The sequence below is a fragment of the Nerophis ophidion genome, linkage group LG16 (genome assembly GCF_033978795.1).
Source record: "Nerophis ophidion isolate RoL-2023_Sa linkage group LG16, RoL_Noph_v1.0, whole genome shotgun sequence".
Lineage (NCBI taxonomy): Eukaryota > Metazoa > Chordata > Actinopteri > Syngnathiformes > Syngnathidae > Nerophis > Nerophis ophidion.
In genome coordinates this window covers 1,805,530-1,824,746 of record NC_084626.1, presented here as the reverse complement: position 1 = coordinate 1,824,746, position 19,217 = coordinate 1,805,530, and the positions used below count along the sequence as shown (strand labels likewise).

Genomic DNA, 19,217 nt, shown 5'->3' with positions numbered 1-19,217 from the left:
CCTCCCCAACCCGGAGATGGCACTCCACCCTTTTCCGGGCGAGAACCATGGACTCGGACTTGGAGGTGCTGATTCTCATTCCGGTCGCGTTTTATTATTGTTATTATTATTCTTTCTTTTGTATTCCGCACCTATGCGCTGTAATTTGACCCCTTTAACATGCTTCAAAACTCAACAAATTTTACACACACATCGGTATGGAGCGGCAGACCAACTTATTACGCAACCAAACCCCAAGAAAAAAAATTGTGAGCTAGCGCCCCCTAGGGAAAAAAAACAACACACCGCTTGTTACTTCCGTTAGCAATGTCGTAGAGACATGAAACAAAAACCTCTATGTAGGGCTGCCTTAGACCTAGATTTCATAATTTTACTGTCTAGGGCAAAAATCAACAAAAACTTTGCAAAAAAACATTCAAAGCAACATTTTCGCAAAAAATGCTATTTTTTGCCTCTTTGAGCTGTAATTTGACCCCCTTAAAATGCTTCAAAACTCACCAAACTTGGCACACACCTCAGGACTGGCAGAAATTGCGATCTAATGAAAAAAAAAAACCCTAAACTCAAATTTACGCTCTAGCGCAATTTTTGAATAAAACACAGAAAAAACTGCTCCTAAGAAGACAAAACTGCTTGTAACTTCCGGTAGGAATGTCAGACAGACATGAAACAAAAACCTCTATGTAGGTCTCACTTAGACCTACATTTTAATAATTGACATCCTGTAGCAAAAGTCAACAGGAAGTTAAAAATCACCCCTTCAAATTAAAAGTTTTGTAAAAACCCGTCACCTTTTTTCAAACGTTATCTCCTCTGAGAGTGTTTGTCGTTTCGTCTTCAAACTCGCACAGGAGAGAGATTGAACCCTTCTGATTAAAAGTTATTCAAAGTTTTGATTACTGCTCCGGTTTTGATTTCACGCGCCTTCAAAGAACCCCTGCGCAAAGTCTCCTAAAAAATGTCATTTTTGCTACACTTTGCTGTAATTTGACCCCCTTAAAATGCTTCAAAGTGCAAGTTAAAGCTCTACTATGCCAAGCAAAAGCCATTTATCAACAACATCCAGAAACGCCAATCTGTAATTTGACCCCCTTAACATGCTTCAAAACTCACCCAATTTTACACACACATCAGGACTGGCAAAAATTGATATCCGATAAAAAACCAAACCCAAAAAATCAAAAATGCGCTCTAATGCCCCCTACGAAAAAACCCACACAAAACTGTGTGTAACTTCCGGTAGGAATGTCAGACAGACATGAAACAAAAACCTCTATGTAGGTCTCACTTAGACCTACATTTTAATAATTGACATCCTGCAGCAAAAGTCAACAGGAAGTTAAAAATCACCCCTTCAAACTAAAAGTTTTGTTAAAACCCATCACCTTTTTTCAAACGTTATCTCCTCTGAGAGTGTTTGTCGTTTCGTCTTCAAACTCGCACAGGAGAGAGATTGAACCCTTCTGATTAAAAGTTATTCAAAGTTTTAATTACTGCTCCGGTTTTGATTTCACACGCCTTCAAAGAACCCCTGCGCAAAGTCTCCTAAAAAATGTAATTTTTGCTACATTTTGCTGTAATTTGACCCCCTTAAAATGCTTCAAAGTGCAAGTTAAAGCTCTAGATAGATAGATAGATAGATAGATAGATAGTCCTTTATTGATTCCTTCAGGAGAGTTCCTTCAGGAAAATTAAAATTCCAGCAGCAGTGTACAGAGTTGAGATCAATTTAAAGAAAAAAGTAAAAAGTAAATAATGGGGGTTTAAAAGGAAACAAAATAGAGAAATATTACAAAAAGAATAAAAACAATGGGAATAACAATATAGCAGTAAAATAAGAATATAACAAGACAAAGTAGGCAGTAGTGACCATGTTATGAAAACGTTTTGCCATTTATCAACAACATCCAGAAACGCCAATCTGTAATTTGACCCCCTTAACATGCTTCAAAACTCACCCAATTTTACACACACATCAGGACTGGCAAAAATTGCTATCCGATAAAAAACCAAACCTAAAAAAATCAAAATTGCGCTCTAATGCCCCCTAGGAAAAACCCCACACAAAACTGCTTGTAACTTCTGTTAGGAATGTCATACAGACATGAAACAAAATCCTCTATGTAGGTCTGACTTAGACCAGGGCTTGGGTTGGGTGGCCAGCAGCCAAAGCAGACCCGACCAACGCTGCTTGCAGCTTTGATTATTATTATTATTTGAAACTACATTTTGCATGTCACTATAAAGATATACAAGCCTTGCTTGTTCAATATTCAATGCAAAACTTGTTTGGGTCCCTATTAAAAGGTTGATTTGTTCAACCTTGGCCCGCGACTTTGTTAAATTTTAAACTTTGGCCCACTCTGCATTTGAGTTTGACACCCCTGCTTTACGGACTGAGCTCGGTCACTACCTAGCCACACCATCCACCAATCCATTGATCCGGACACCGTTTCCTACGGCTCATTCTGCACAAAACTCAACGGTCCCATAGACCAAACAATTTATGTCTTCCTATTGGTGCTGCATTGCAGTCGTCACTGACCTACAAGAGCCTGACCGCACGCCCCTCAGTCCAGTCCAACCTATTCCTTCTCCTCTCGACCCAGTCCTGCCGTCTCGCGTCCGAAAACCTACCTCGCTCTCCTGTCCACGCGGAACTTCAACATCATCCCTGGGATCTGTCATGTACCGGCAGTGTGGGCCACGGGACCAACGGAAGGGAAGAAGAGCTACCGGAATGATGCGGAGAGAGTCACGTATTGGCGTCCCATTCTTTCTCCTTCAGACCACATGCCTCACCCTCCAACTGCATGTTTCCTCACCTGTCTCACTCTCTCTCGTTTTTAGCCCCCTCCGACCCGATCTTTGTCTCACTTACACACACACACACACACACACACACACCTGCCTTCTGGCGAAGAAATGCAACACTCAGCTCATTCAGTCCGCCTCATGCTGCAAGTCTATTAGAGCCTCTCTGTCGGCCGTAATGTCATTTGCCGTCCTCTGTGGTCTCTCTCTCTCTCTCTCTCTCTCTCTCTCTCTCTGTCTCGCTCTCTCGCTCTCTTCGGCAATATTCTGTTCACAAATAACAAAATCATGTGTTCGGTTTTATCCTTGAGGCCGTGTTCTAGCGAAGGAGGATCCTCGGTCCTACTCGTGCACAGGTTGAAAGTGCAGCCTTTCGGCGTTGCCATGCGGTATGGAGACACAATGGTTATTGTTGGTCTTATGAGGGGGTGGGGGGGTACAGATGAGGCGCTAGCTGTCCAAAGTGGGGAATTTGTGCATCAGGTGGGGACGTCTCTGCGCTGCTGACCTGTCTCCGCTAAAGATGAGCTCATGCGGGTCCCACTATGGACTGAACTCTCACTATTATGTTGGATCGACTATGGACTGGACTCTCACTATTATGTTGGATCCACTATGGACTGGACTTTCACTATTATGTTAGATCCACTATGGACTGAACTCGAACACCATTATGTTAGATCGACTATGGACTGGACTTTAACCTTTATGTTGGATCCACTATGGACTGGTCTTTTACACTATTATGTTGGATCCACTATGGACTGGACTGTACTCTCACAATATTATGTTAAATCGACTATGGACTGATATCTCACCATTATGTTGGATCCACTATGGACTGAACTCTCACACTATTATGTTAGATCAATTATGGACTGGATTCTCACATTATTATGTAAGATCCACTATGGACTGGACTCTCACTATTATGTTAGATCCACTATGGACTGGACTCTCACTAGTATGTTCGATCCACTATGGACTGGACTCTCACTATCATGTTAGATCCACTATGGACTGGACTCTCTTACTATTATGTTAGATCCACTATTGACTGGATTCTCACACTATCATGCTAGGTCCACTATGGACTGGACTCTCTTACTATTATGTTAGATCCACTAGGGACTGGACTGGACTCTTACAATATTATGTTAGATCCACTATGGACTGGACTCTCCCTATTATGTTAGATCCACTATGGACTGGACTAGACTCTCAAAATATTATGTTGGATCCACTATGGACTGGACTCTCACAATATTATGTTGGATCCACTATGGACTGGACTCTCACATTATTATGTTAGATCCACTATGGACTGGACTCTCACTATTATGTTAGATCCACTATGGACTGGACTCTCACTATTATGTTAGATCTACTATATACTGGACTCTCACTATTATGTTAGATCCACTATGGACTGGACTCTCACACTATTATGTTAGATCCACTATGGACTGGACTCTCACTATTATGTTAGATCTACTATATACTGGACTCTCACTATTATGTTAGATCCACTATGGAATGGACTCTCACACTATTATGTTAGATCGACTATGGACTGGACTCTCACCATTATGTTAGATCCACTATGGACTGAACTCTTATAATATTATGTTAGATTCACTATGGACTGGACTCTTATTATTATATTAGATCCACTATGGACTGGACTCTCATTATTATGTTAGATCCACTATGGACTGGACTCCCATTATTATGTTAGATCCACTATGGACTGGACTCTCACACTATTATGTTAGATCCACTATGGACTGGACTCTCACAATTATGTTAGATCCACTATGGACTGGACTTTCGCACTATTATGTTACATCCACTATGGACTGGACTCTCCCTATTATTTTAGATCTACTGTACTATATACTGGACTCTCACATTATTATGTTAAATCCACTATGGACTGGACTCTCATTATTATGTTCGATCCATTATGGACTGGACTCTCATTATTATGTTAGATCCACTATGGACTGGACTCTCATTATTATGTTGGACCCACTATGGACTGGACTCTCACACCATTATGTTAGATCCACTATGGACTAGACTCTCACATTATTATTTTAGATCCACTATGGACTGGACTCTCATTATTATGTTAGATCCACAATGGACTCGACTCTCATACCATTATGTTAGATCCACTATGAACTGGACTCTCACACTATTATGTTAGATCCACTATGGACTAGACTCTCACATTATTACGTTAGATCCACTATGGACTGGACTCTCATTATTATGTTAGATCCACAATGGACTCGACTCTCACACCATTATGTTAGATCCACTGTGGACTGGACTCTCTTACTATTATGTTAGATCCACTATGGACTGGACTCCCCCTATTATGTTAGATCCACTATGGACTGGACTCCCTTACTATTATGTTAGATCCACTAGGGACTGGACTCTCACAGCCGTTTGAGACACTCATGATTTAGGGCTATTTAAGTAAACATTGATTGATTATGGGAATCAGAAGACAGGCTTTGCAAAAAAAGATCAATCAATGTTTACTTAAATAGCCCTAAACCACGAGTGTCTCAAAGGGCCGCACAAGTCACAACAACATCCTCAGCTCAGATCCCACATCAGGACAAGGAAAAACTCAACCCAATAGGATGAGAATGAGAAACCTTGGAGGGGACCGCAAATTTCTGATGTTGCTATGGTCTGCAAAGGGGTAGGATCAAATTCTTCCTACTCCTTTTCGTACGTGCTGTAACAAAACAACTGGAAATGTGTGATGCATTACATTCTGTCGTACACATGTTCCAAGTAAACTGAAACTGAACTGAATTAGTCTCCCAACATGTTGGAGACGAGTTCAGCCTTGTAACCAAACTGGAGCGGAGAAATGAGGCACGCACATAAAAGTCACAAGCTGCCAGCCATAGTCTGTCCACAGCTGGGGAGTCGTGGTTCATGCATAATAAACTCTCGTGTCAGGATAGGCATTAACACAGCCGATTACTACTCATGTTTACACTATTCATTTGGACTACACAATTGTTGACATTCCAATTCCCACCAATACCAGTTTATCGCATGTATTGTTGACTTCGTGGACGAATGCATGAGCAAATTCTCGAACAGATTAAGAACAACATTTCTCAACGATTTAGGGATTTCACCATCTACGGACCCGTAATATCATCAAAAAGGTTCAGAGGATGTGGAGATATCCCTGCACGTGACCGGCAAGACCGGGACCTTCGACCCCTCACTGTATCAAAAACCGACATCGGTGTGTAAAGGATATCACCACGTGGGCTCAGGAACACTTCATAAAACCACTGTCAGTACTTACGGTTTGTCGCGACATCTGTAAGTGCAAGCTACCGGGTAACGACTTCGTGGTATCGTGATGCGAGTGGTGCTTCTTCCAAGATGCGGAGCGGGCTCGGACACAGCGTACAGGTAATAAATAATGATTTGTTAAAACTCGAAACTGACTTTGAACAGAAACACTGGAGCTAAGGCAGAAAAGGTAAACATGGGCGGCCGTGCCAGAAACCTGAGAGTTGCAGGTTCGCTTCCCACCTATTGACATCAAAGTCCCTGCCGTTGTGTCCTTGGGCAGGACACTTCACCCTTTGCCCCCGGTGCCGCTCACACTGGTGAATGAATGATGAATGAATGATTGGTGGTGGTCGGAGGGGCCGTAGGCGCAAACTGGCAGCCACGCTTCCGTCAGTCTACCTCAGGGCAGCTGTGGCTACATATGTACTGTAGCTTACCACCACCAGGTGTGAATGAATGATGGGTTCCCACTTCTCTGTGAGCGCTTTGAGTATAGAACAATAGAAAAGTGCAATATAAATGTAATCCATTATTATTATTAAACAAAGAGCTACTAGCATGTGAGCTAGGGAAACAAAACAGAACCCTTGCTTGAGGCACAACTGGCAAAACAAGGTGCTACCATGTGAGGTAGGAAAACAGCGAGCTATATACGAGAAAACTAGTGAGTCCAAAACAGAGTGTTACCATAGAGGAGGGGGGTCCACAAAGTCATCAATTGCGTGTAGCAACACTTACGAGACGAGGACGAGTAAATAAAAAAGGCAGGCTTAAATACTGATGCAATAATCAAGACACCGGTGCGCGTAAAACGAGAGCAGGTGGGACAAATCAGAAACCATGGTAACGGAACAAACAAGGAAGTGCACAAACAAACGATCCGGGCAGCGGATCGTAACAATTCGGGTGTTACCATTTAGTGGTCAATTGTACGGAATATGTACTGTACTGTGCAATCTACTTATAAACCCTTCAGTCAATCAATCAAAAGGTAAAACTCAACTATCCAAAGCGAAACCCATTTATCAACAACACCCAGTCCGTACTTGCCAACCTTGAGACCTCCGAATTCGGGAGATGGGGGCTAGGGGGGTTGAGGTGGGCGGGGGGGGTGTACATTGTAGCGTCCCGTAAGAGTTAGTGCTGCAAGGGGTTCTGGGTATTTGTTCTGTAGTGTTTATGTTGTTACGGTGCGGATGTTCTCCCGAAATATGCTTGTCATTCTTGTTTGGTGTGGCGCATAGTTGGAATTGTTTATACGGCTACCCTCAGTGTGACCTGTATGGCTGTTGAGGGTTGGCAAGTATGACCCAGTCATAAGAACCATCCGGACTGTTGTTGGCATCAAGTTGAAAAGCCAGCATGTGTGATGGTATGGGGGTGCATTAGTGCCCAAGGCATGGGTAACTTACACATCTGTGAAGGCACCATTAATTCTGAAAGGTACATACAGGTTTTGGAACAACATATGTTGTCATCCAAGCAAGGTCTTTTTTCATTTTCAAAGTTACAAGCTGCCAGCCATAGTCTGTCCACAGCTAGGGGAGTCGTGGTTCATGCATAATAAACTGTAGTGTCAGGAAAGGCATAAACACAGCCAACACAGTCATGATGTACACACAATTAATTAGGACTGTGCAGTTGTTGACATTCCAACTCCTACGATCCTCCTCTGATACCGAATATTTCAAGGATACCACAGCACCAGTTTATAATCCATTGATCGCATGTATTGATTTAACTTCCGATGGATGGCTGAGTAGCGCCTATACAGCAGCGGCCGGCCTCCGTAGCTCCCACTGCCTCCCCCTCTGTTGCAAGTTTTGTTGATTCTATGTAACATGTCTGTGTTGGCCCTGCGGTGAAGTGGCGAATTGTCCAGGGTGTACGGCACGTTCCGACAGATTTTAGCTGAGCTAAGCACCAGCGCCCCTCGTGACCTCAAAGGGAATAAGCGGTAGAAAATGGATGTATGTTTGTGTGTCCTATGGCTATGAAGTTTTTTTTTTCCTTGGCCTAAATCTGGACCACCTTCCAGGTGTTCAGCCTTTGACTGAATATTTGTTTACCCTCCCCTCCTCCCCAAATACTCACCTGTTTCCCACATTATTAAGGGGCGCCCTCAGTGGCCCTGTCTTGTCTACCTGTAATGTAAGTCTGCTCTTAATGGGACTGTGGGAAAAACGTAATTTAAGTTCTTGTACGTCTTGTATGCTTATATGGCAGCATATGTTGCACCAAAACCTGTATGTACCTTTTCAGCATAAATGGTGCCTTCACAGATGTATGTGTAAGTTACCCATGCCTTTGGCACTAATACGCCTAGAACAGGGGTCGGGAACCTTTTTGGCTGAGAGAGCCCAGAATCCAAATATTTTTAAATGTATTTCCGTAAGAGCCATATAATATTTTTTTCAACACTGAACACAACTAAACGCGTGCATTTTTAAGTAAGACCAACAGTTCTAGAGTATAATAGGTCTCTTATTCTTTGTAATAACATTGTTATTCTGAAGCTAACTGTGGAAGGGACGTGGCCTGCGGGCCTGCAGAGAAGCGGAGTGATGCCAGGACCGGTTAGAAATCAGCGACAGGTGCGTAGACGGCCCACCTGGGCCTTGTTATCTAATCACCTGTCGCTCTGTTTATAAGCAGCGGCCAGGAGGAGAGACAGGTTTGGGGCTGGAGCCAGAGTGCGAGTGAGAACGAAAGAGAAAAAGACAATTGCTGGAAAGCAACTGAGAGACTTATTGAAAAATAAAAACATAATGTAACCCTGAAACAGGCTCTCATGTCAGTGCTTGGTGGTCTGAAGAGCCCCACACTAACCAATAATACATAAATAACTTCTTACCATGAATGCTACTTCTTGAACAGGTGCGGTAGAAAACGGATAGATGGATTAAAAATGCACGAGAATGTTTTATATTTTTAACAATATTTTTAACACTGATTACAAGTGGAATTATTCATTACTTATCGTGTTAAGCAATGCCAGCTCAGATTTATCCGAGAACCAGATGCAGTCATCAAAAGAGCCACATCTGGCTCTAGAGCCATAGGTTCCCTACCCCTGTCCTAGAACAATCCTGATGGTTCTTTTCCTTTATGTTCCGGAGGACACGACATCCACAAATTCCAAAAACAATTTCAAATGTGGATTCGTCAGACCACAGAACACTTTTCCAATTTGCATCAGTCCATCTTAGATGAGCTCGGGCCCAGCGAAGCCGGCGGCGTTCCTGGGTGTTGTTGATAAATGGCTTTCACTTTGCATTGTAGAGTTTTAAGTTGCACTTTTAGATGTAACGACGAACTGTCGTTACCGACAGTAGTTTTCTGGAGTGTGGTGATATCCTTTACACACTGATGTCGCTTTTTGATGCAGTACCGCCTGAGGGATCGACGGTCCGTAATATCATCGCTTACGTGCAGCGATTTCTCCAGATTCTTTGAAACTTTTGATAAAATGACGGACCGTAGATGGTGAAATCCCTAAATTCTTTGCAATAGCTGGTTGAGAAATGTTGTTGTTATACGCATTTGTTCACAAAGTGGTGACCCTCGCCCCGTCCTTGTTTGTGAATTACTTAGCATTTCATGGAAGCTGCTTTTACACCCAATCATGGCACCCACCTGTTCCCAATTAGCCTGCACACCTGTGGGATGTTCCAAATAAGTGTTTATTTACTTTCTCAGTTTCTTTTGCCACTTGTGCCAGCTTTTTTGAAACATGTTGCAGGCATCAAATTCCAAATGAGCTAATATATATATTTTTTTTAAACAAAGTTTGCCAGTTCGAACATTAAATATCTTGTCTTTGCAGTCTATTAAATTAAATATATTGAATATATGTGTCATTTACACAACATGCCAACTTCACTGGTTTTGAGGTTTGTATTAAAGAGAAAAAAAACTGTTATTTCAACTTTTGTCTTTCAAAAATACTTCCACAACTCCCACATTATTAGTCCTAATTCTATGTATTTACATGTTTAAGGTTGTTTATGAGACTGATGACCAGGCAATAATCAGTGAATTGGCTTTGTTTTTGTTTAGTGCAGGGGTGTGGCCCGGGGGCCATTTGGGGCCCGCAGCTCGTCATTCTAAAAATACAAAAATATATATATATTTTTTAGATATCAAAAAGTGGAATTAAAGAGCAAATAGGTGAAAAGCAATGAGAAAAAGTTGCATTGTTGACTCTAATAACACCATTTTTTAAATAAGTTCTCAAAAAATAATAATGAATAAAAATCAATGTTGCCATACATTATTGATTTTTCTAAGGACAAAAAGGACATAAATACAAGTGAAGTGAATTATATTTATATAGCGCTTTTCTCCAGTGACTCAAAGCGCTTTACATAGTGAAACCCAATATCTAAGTTACATTTAAACCAGTGTGGGTGGCACTGGGAGCAGGTGGATAAAGTGTCTTGCCCAAGGACACAACGGCAGTGACTAGGATGGCGGAAGCGGGAATCGAACCTGCAACCCTCAAGTTGCTGGCACGGCCACTCTGCCAACCGAGCTATGACGCCCACACAAGAAATACAACAAACATAAAAACAGGAAAAATATGAAAATTAGAAGAAAAAAAATGCCATACTATTACTAATTATACTAATTATCCTATTGATTTGCTATTATAAATATACTTAACAAATTCCAAAATAGTATCTGAAGCTGATATAGAGATTTAAGTGTTGAATGAAAAATGTAAAAAAGCATAACCTTTTTATAAACTTTTGGATTTTCGTGGAATTTGATAACTGTCTTTGCTATAAAAAAAATAATAATAATAAATTCAAATACATTTTGCTATGAATTATTGACCTATTTAGGGATTCAATTACTTCAAATTAAATATTTCACTGTGAAAATCTTTTGGGGGAAAAAATATTGTGTATTTTGCCTCAAAAAATAGGGTTTCGACAAAAAGCTCGTAAAAAGTCAAACAAATAATGAAGTAGAATTAGCGATTCAAGGGTTTTATGAAAAAAATAATATATGACTTGTTTTGAAACCTTGTTTAAGACTGAAACCCTTCTGGGTCCTAACTTGAGTGAGTCCCAACAATTAAAAAAAAAAAAAGTGTATATTTTATTGGTTTTGAAAATTAAAAAATATCAACTTGGCCCCTGAGTGTTTTGATTTTTCAGTGTGCGGCCCCTCAGTGGAAAAAGTTTGGACACCCCTGGTTTAGTGGATGAGCCCTGAGGTGTTTGCTCATAAAAATGAAATGTTGTTTTTTTTATGTACAAAAAGTCCGAGCAACGCTCCACCGGATGCCACCCCGCTCGCACAAACTCATGAAAAACCTTATTTCGGTCGGTAAACACTATATTCACTCGAGACGTACTTAGAGCGCACGCAGCGGAAGAATAATAAAGTTTGTGTACGCGCACACAATAAATTCTTCATAAACTGAAGCGGCATAACCTTGCTTTTGTAGATAAACCTTCATTTTCTACTGAGGTGGAAAATTGTCTTTGGCTCACCAAAACAGGCGACGGGCGTTTAAATACAAACCTCAAAACCGGTGAAGTTGGCACGTTGTGTAAATGGTAAATAAATAAAAAATGCAATAATTTGCAAATCATTTTCAACCTATATTCAATTGAATAGACTACAAAGACAAGATACTTAACGTTCTGACTGGAAAACTTTGTTATTTTTAGCAAATATTACCTCATTTGAAATTTGATGCCTGCAATGTTTCAAAAAAGCTGGCACAAGTGGCAAAAAAGACTGAGAAAGTTGAGGAATGCTCATCAAACACTTATTTGGAACATGCGGGTGCCATGATTGGGTATAAAAGCAGCTTCATGAAATGCTCAGTCATTCACAAACAATGGTAGAGTGAGGGTCACCACTTTGTGAACAAATGCTGTGAGCAAATCGTTTAGAAACAACATTTTTCATCCAGCTATTTCAAGGAATTTAGGGATTCCACCATTTACTGTCTAATACCATCAAATGTGTCAGAGTTGTTGACGAACCCCAAGATGCAGAGATGGAGGCAGGCATTGAGTAAGGAAACATGGTTTTAAATTAAACACTAAGACAAAACCCAACAAAAGAGGTACAGCAAAAAGCGCGCACGAGGCGGATGACAAAGTAAAAGAGCTAGCATGAGAGCTAGAAAACAAAAGGAGCTTAGCATGGAAGCTTGCAAAAACAAAAGGCCTAGCGTGGAAGCAAGCGGGTAACGAGCAGGAAAGCAAAGACACATTGAGAACAAACTGGAAGCAGGGAACAAAAACAGTAAGCTACAACAGCTACCGAAATATAGCTTGCCGCTACGCTGCAAAAGACACGACACGGCACGACAGGAGCGACAATACATGACAATAATCCAGCACTCGGCTGGAGGACAAAACATGGTTCAAATAGGATCGGGCTGATTGACACAGGTGTGGCCAGGTGCCAATCAGCCGCAGCTGAGGGGAAACAGCGCTCTGAAAAAAAAAAAAACAGGACCTGAGTGGGGACAGCCTGTTTTCACGTCTGCTTTCCCACTATATAAAGAGCTTGCCTGTCCAATCACTTTACAACATCTACGGATTTTAATAAAAAAAACTGCACAAAGAAGAACGAGGAAGTTACAGCCGTGGCGACGCCGTCCGTAATAGAGTGATTCTATGTTGTCCGTCGCCATCTCTGCGTGAATGTTGGCTGTAGCGTTGTGGGGTTGCTTTATGATTGGCCAACGATTTATGTGGTGTTGCGCAACTGACGGCAAGTGACTCTCGCCAGTACGCAAATGCAGAGCAAAGGTTACTGAAATAGTGAAAGGTAAGTGTTGTTTTTTTTTTTTTTAGTAACCAGCAAGCACAGTGTAGTTAGGGGAACAACTGTGTTTTTATTACTGTGTATTTGAAAGGTGTATTTATTTTATATATATATATGTAATAAAATAAATATGTATATAGCTAGAATTCACTGAAAGTCAAAAATTTCATACATATATATATATATATATATATATATATAAGAAATACTTGAGTTGGTGAATTGTAGATGTAAATATACTCCTCCCCTCTTAACCACGCCCCCCAACCATGTCTCCGCTCCTCCCCGACCACACTCCCCACCCCCCACCTCCCGAAATCGGAGGTCTCAAGGTTGGCAAGTACGCACCAGGGTTCCGCGGGTTGCTGACCCCTGGGTTAGTCTCTAAAGAAGCCAGTTCTCTCACCAAAGGAAGTAGCCGGATAAAAGAGGACATTCTCATTAAAACATCTTTGATCAATCGGAACAGAGGCAGCAGTCACAGTCTCCAGTTATTCCCCGGCACCTGACCCCGGTTCTGCTTAGGCACCATGTGACCTCTCCCGACGTCTGGTATGAGACTCCCCGCTCAGGCCTGTGCATCATGGGAACAGAACCTGGTTCTTGTGCGCTAACCCAGTCATGCTTTTTTCCAGAAATTACAGAAAGTTACAAGGAATTTGTCTTCATTAGTTGTTGACAGCACAAAGTCCACGGCGGGACGTTGAACTTTGGATACAGTCTGTGTCAAACACTGCGATAACAATGTGGGGATGATGGTTAATTATTTTGTGCTGCTTTTTTTTTTTTTCAAATATGATTTGTTAAAGCCTACTGAAATGAGATTTTCTTATTTAAACGGGGATAGCAGGTCCATTCTATGTGTCATACTTGATCATTTCACGATATTGCCATATTTTTGCTGAAAGGATTTAGTAGAGAACATCGAAGATTAAGTTCGCAACTTTTGGTCGCTAATAAAAAAAGCCTTGCCTGTAACGGAAGTAGCAGATGATGTGCGTGTGACGTCACGGGTTGTGGAGCTCCGCACATCCTCACATTGTTTACAATCATGGCCACCAGCAGCTAGAGCGATTCGGACCGAGAAAGCGACGATTTCCCCATTAATTTGAGCGAGGATGAAAGATTCGTGGATGAGGAAAGTGAGAGTGAAAGACTGGAAGAAAAAAAAAGATGAGGGCAGTGGGAGCGATTCAGCTGTTATTAGACACATTTACCAGGATAATTCTGGAAAATCCCTTATCTGCTTATTGTGTGACTAGTTTTTTAGTGAGATTATATGGTCGTACCTGTACAACCTGAAAGTCGGAGGGGTGTGGCAGCCGGGAAGCCACGTTTCTCGACGAGGCGAAGGCAGCCGGTGGGGCCGGGCGGGCTGAGATTATTTTTTTTCCCCCTCCTCCACAATGGAAGCCTCCGACAATCAGGGGCGGCCGGTGGGAGGAGGCAAGAGAGTCCGCAGCTGCCTCTTTGACAGGTGCAGGAGGAACGACGCAAGCTCTCCGCTCATGTCTACGATAAGAGCCGACTTGTTACTACCATTTTTTCACCGAAACCTGCCGGTTGACATGTGGTAGGGAACCATGTTCGCTTGACGCTCTATTCCATAGTAAAGGGCGGTATAGCTCAATTGGTAGAGTGGCCGTGCCAGCAACTTCAGGGTTGCAGGTTCAATTCCCGCTTCCGCCATCCTAGTCACTGCCGTTGTGTCCTTGACACTTTACCCACCTGCTCCCAGTGCTTCCCACACTGGTTTAAATGTAAAATAATGGGTTTCACATTGTAAAGCGCTTTGAGTCACTAGAGAAAAGCGCTATATAAATATAATTCACTTCACTTCACTTTACTAAAGCTTCACCATCATCTTTCGGGAATGTAAACAAGGAAACACCGGCTGTGTTTGTGTTGCTAAAGGCGGCGCAATACACCGTTCCCACCTACAGCTTTCTTCTTTGACGTCTCCATTATTCATTGAACAAATTGCGAAAGATTCAGCAACACAGATGTCCAAAATATTGTGGGATTAGGCAAAGAAAAGAGACGAGTTATAGCTGTGAACAGTGCTGGAATAAATATCCTCTACAATGCGCGATGTCACGCGTCATCATACTGACGTTTTAGCATGATACTTCCACGCGAAATTTAAAATTGCAATTTAGTAAACTAAAAAGGCCGTATTGGCATGTGTTGCAATGTTAATTTTTCATCATTGATATATAAACTATCAGACTGCGTGGTCGGTAGTAGTGGGTTTCAGTAGGCCTTTAAACCCCTTTAAGTATTTTGGTGTGTGTTCATATTTACACCTCTTAAGGCCCAAGCTGTTTGTTTACATGCTGTTTTTTTATTTGTATTTGCTATTTGGGCTTATTGGACCCTAATTAGAATAAAAATTAACAATAAACTTTTGATATGATGTACTTAGTCCATAAGTACACAAACGTGTACTTCTTGTTTTTACTTTTGTTTTTTTCAAAATTCCATTGCATGTTATACTCTTCTGACAACACCAGATGGCAGTATAAGTGTCCACATAAGTGGCCAAAAGACCCCAGTTCAGTAGTGTACACATTTATGGAACTAAGAGCTAAAAGGTGTCCACGTATGTGGCCACATAAGCCTTTAGACGTTTTTTAAGGTGGTACGGGTGGTATGTACCGGTATCCCGAGCTGATTTTTGACCTGTCTCTGAGCGGAGACAGGTCAAATAGCATCTATTGTGGTCATTATGGGGGGTACTTGTAGAGCCAAGTGTTTTCTCAGGTGGCACTTGATGAAAAAAGTTTGAGAACCACTGTTTGAAGTGCAAAAATATGACAAAAGTTGTAAAGCTGTATTAAATTAAAATTGTATTGAAAGTTTACTAAAGTAACATAATTATTAATAAATATAATATATATTAATATATATATACACATATATATATACTGTATATACATATATATTTATGTATATTGTATATATGTATATGTATATGTGTGTGTGTGTGTGTGTGTGTGTGTGTGTGTGTGTGTGTGTGTGTGTGTGTGTGTGTGTGTGTGTGTGTGTGTGTGTGTGTGTGTGTGTGTGTGTGTGTGTGTGTGTGTGTGTGTGTGTGTGTGTGTGTGTATGCATATTAACCAAATATACTGCATAAGAAGGGACTCATAAATAAATAAAGAAAGAAAGAAAGAAAATATAAAAATAAATAAAATGCTAAATTAAAAAATACATGTGTATGTGTATATATATATATATGTATGTATGTGTATATATATATATATATGTATGTATATATAAATATATATATTATATGTATACATATATGTATGTATATATTATATATATATATATATATATATATATATATATATACCGCATAAGAAGGGACTCATAAATACCTAAAAAATAAAGAAAGAAAGAAAATAGAAAATAAAATAAACTGCTAAATTTAAAAAAAATTAAATAAAATTATATATATAAATATATATCCATCCATTATCTACCGCTTATTCCCTTTTGGGGTCGCGGGGGGGGCGCTGGCTCCTATCTCAGCTACAATTGGGCGAAGGCGGCGTACACCCTGGACAAGTCGCCACCTTATCGCAGGGCTTATTTTATTTTAATTTTTTATATTTTATTTCTTTCTTTCTTTCTTTCTTTCTTTTTTTTTAGTTATTTAAGAGTCCCTTTTTATGCAGTATATTAAGTTAATAACACACGCTTTATTATTGTTTGACAAGTTGTGAACTGTGAAAGGGTTAGATATAATTATCATATTATTATTAGTAGGATGACTAAATCAGTGTGAATATTTGAGTGGGCCCCAGGCTCCTATGTAGTGGAAAAGTTGGGCCCTGAGGTCTAAAAGGTAAAGAACCACTGACATATATCGTGGCTTACATTGCCTGAAAAGCCCAACGACTGTAAACCCCTGATGTTTAAACTTGAAAGTAGCAATGACTCATCAGAATATGGCAATTCAATGACTCAAATAAAGCGATATTAGCAGCTGAAAGAACAGAGAGCATATTCTCCTGAGCTACAGTTTTTTTCATACATGTTGCCTGTGCAAATGTTTCTTACAACTGCAATTACAGCAGATGCTTACATAAATCACTCAGCCGATGCAGAAAGCCACAAGCAGCAGACTTTTTCACCTACATTCACTCTCAGAAGGTGACACGGTGCGGGACTCGTGCTGTCTCTGGTGGGCAAAAGAACCACACACAAATGTTTTATTATGTCACATCTAAATGTGTGTAATATACACACGTCTGATATTTACTAAGAAAAATAATTGAGTCAGGACATACGACAAAGTGCACATTATCTATTTGCAGACACTTTGAGTCTGATATTTTAAAGGTTTGCATGTACTCTATGTGTTTATGTTATTCACATGTGAATAATGCTTTATAATAGACTGTATTTACGTTATTCACATGTGAATAATGCTGTACAATAGACTATTTACATTATTCACATGTGAATAATGCTGTATAATAGACTGCATTTAAGTTATTCACATGTGAATAATGCTGTATAATGGACGGTATTTATATTATTCATATGTGAATAATGCTATATAATGGACGTATTTATACTATTCACATTTGAATAATGTTGTACAATAGACTATATTTACATTATTCACATGTGAATAATGCTGTATAATAGACTGTATTTAAGTTATTCACATGTGAATAATGCTGTATAAAAGACTGTATTTACATTATTCACATGTGAATTATGCTGTATAATGGACGGTATTTATATTATTCACATGTAAATAATGCTGTATAATGGACGATATTTGTATTATTCACATGTGAATAATGCTGTATAATAGACTGTATTTATATTATTCACATGTGAATAATGCTGTATAATATAGTGTATTTATATAATTTTCACATGTGAATAATGCTTTATAATAGACTATTTATATTATTCACATGTGAATAATGCTATATAATAGACTGTATTTATATTATTCACATGTAAATAACGCTGTATAATAGACTGTATTTATATTATTAGCATGTGAATAATGCTGTATAATAGACTGTATTTAAGTTATTCACATGTGAATAATGCTGTATAATGGACTGTATTCATATTATTCACATGTGAATAATGATGTATAATAGACTGTATTTATATTATTCGCATGTGAATAATGCTGTATATTAGACTATATTTATATTATTCACATGTGAATAATGCTGTATAGTAGACTGTATTTATAGAATTTTTACATGTGAATAATGCTTTATAATAGACTGTATTTATATTATTCACATGTGAATAATGCTGTATAATAGATTGTATTTATATTATTCACATGTGAATAATGCTGTATAATAGACTGTATTTAAATTTTTCACATGTGAATAATGCTGTTCAATAGACTGTATTTGTGTTATTCTCATGTGAATACTGCTGTATAATAGACTACATTTATGTTTTTCACATTTGAAAAATGCTGTATAATAGACTGTTTTTATATTATTCAAATGTAATAAATACCTAAGTGTTTATTGTTTATTGTGAGCAAACTGTGGTGCTGAAGTTCCCCCAGGGATACATAAACTACTTTCTATTCTATTCTTTTATATTCTTTTCTATACTAAAACACGTGCAAACTTGATAGCACACGCAAAGCTGATCTACGATTGTGTCTCTTTTAGTGAGCAGAAAAAGGAACAATAAGTGTCTGTCTTCATATGTGAATAACATAAATACAGTCTAATATACAGCATTATTCACATCTGAATAATATAGATACAGTTTATTATATATATATATATGTATGTACATATATGTATGTACATATATATGTACATATACATCCACCGCTTATTCCCTTTGGGGTCGTGGGGGGTGATATGTACATAATGTATATGTGTATGTATATAAATATATATTTAAAGTCTCTCTGTGTCCTACTCTCTGACTGCAGTCCTTGCCCTAAGAAACCTCCAGACTAACATTCGCCATCCAGATCCATCACAACATGGTAATAAAAAGTTCATGTTTGGAGGGTTTTCGAACTACATTCAACATAAAGCATGGCCATTTTGCATGAAGGTAGAAGTTAAGACCTGCTTGGCATGAAGCCGCGGTCCTGTCGTGCCAGAAAGGAGGCTAATACCCTGGGGCCGGAGAATTATCTTCATGTGTGAAGGAGTGAGGTTTACTCCCGGCACCTCCCAGAACACATCTCCACACGCATGCAGGACAGGACCGTTTTTTTTTTTCTGAGCTCCTATGTCATGCAA

At 39.7% G+C, this 19,217-nt stretch overlaps 1 protein-coding gene across 13 annotated transcripts in view; it reads right to left on the bottom strand.

The window, feature by feature from the left end:
* Positions 1-19,217, bottom strand: part of plekha6 (pleckstrin homology domain containing, family A member 6) — a 249,741-nt gene that overhangs the window by 170,950 nt on the left and 59,574 nt on the right. The window contains exons 1-2 of one of the 13 annotated variants that reach the window (XM_061922539.1): positions 2,826-2,977; positions 2,638-2,732 (exon numbers count right to left, since the gene is read on the bottom strand). The exons of 11 other annotated variants lie outside the window; for them this stretch is intronic. In XM_061922539.1, the coding sequence (XP_061778523.1) occupies positions 2,638-2,672 (35 nt within the window). In that variant the 5' untranslated portion in view covers positions 2,673-2,732; positions 2,826-2,977. One more of the 13 variants, XM_061922538.1, reaches the window with a different exon arrangement.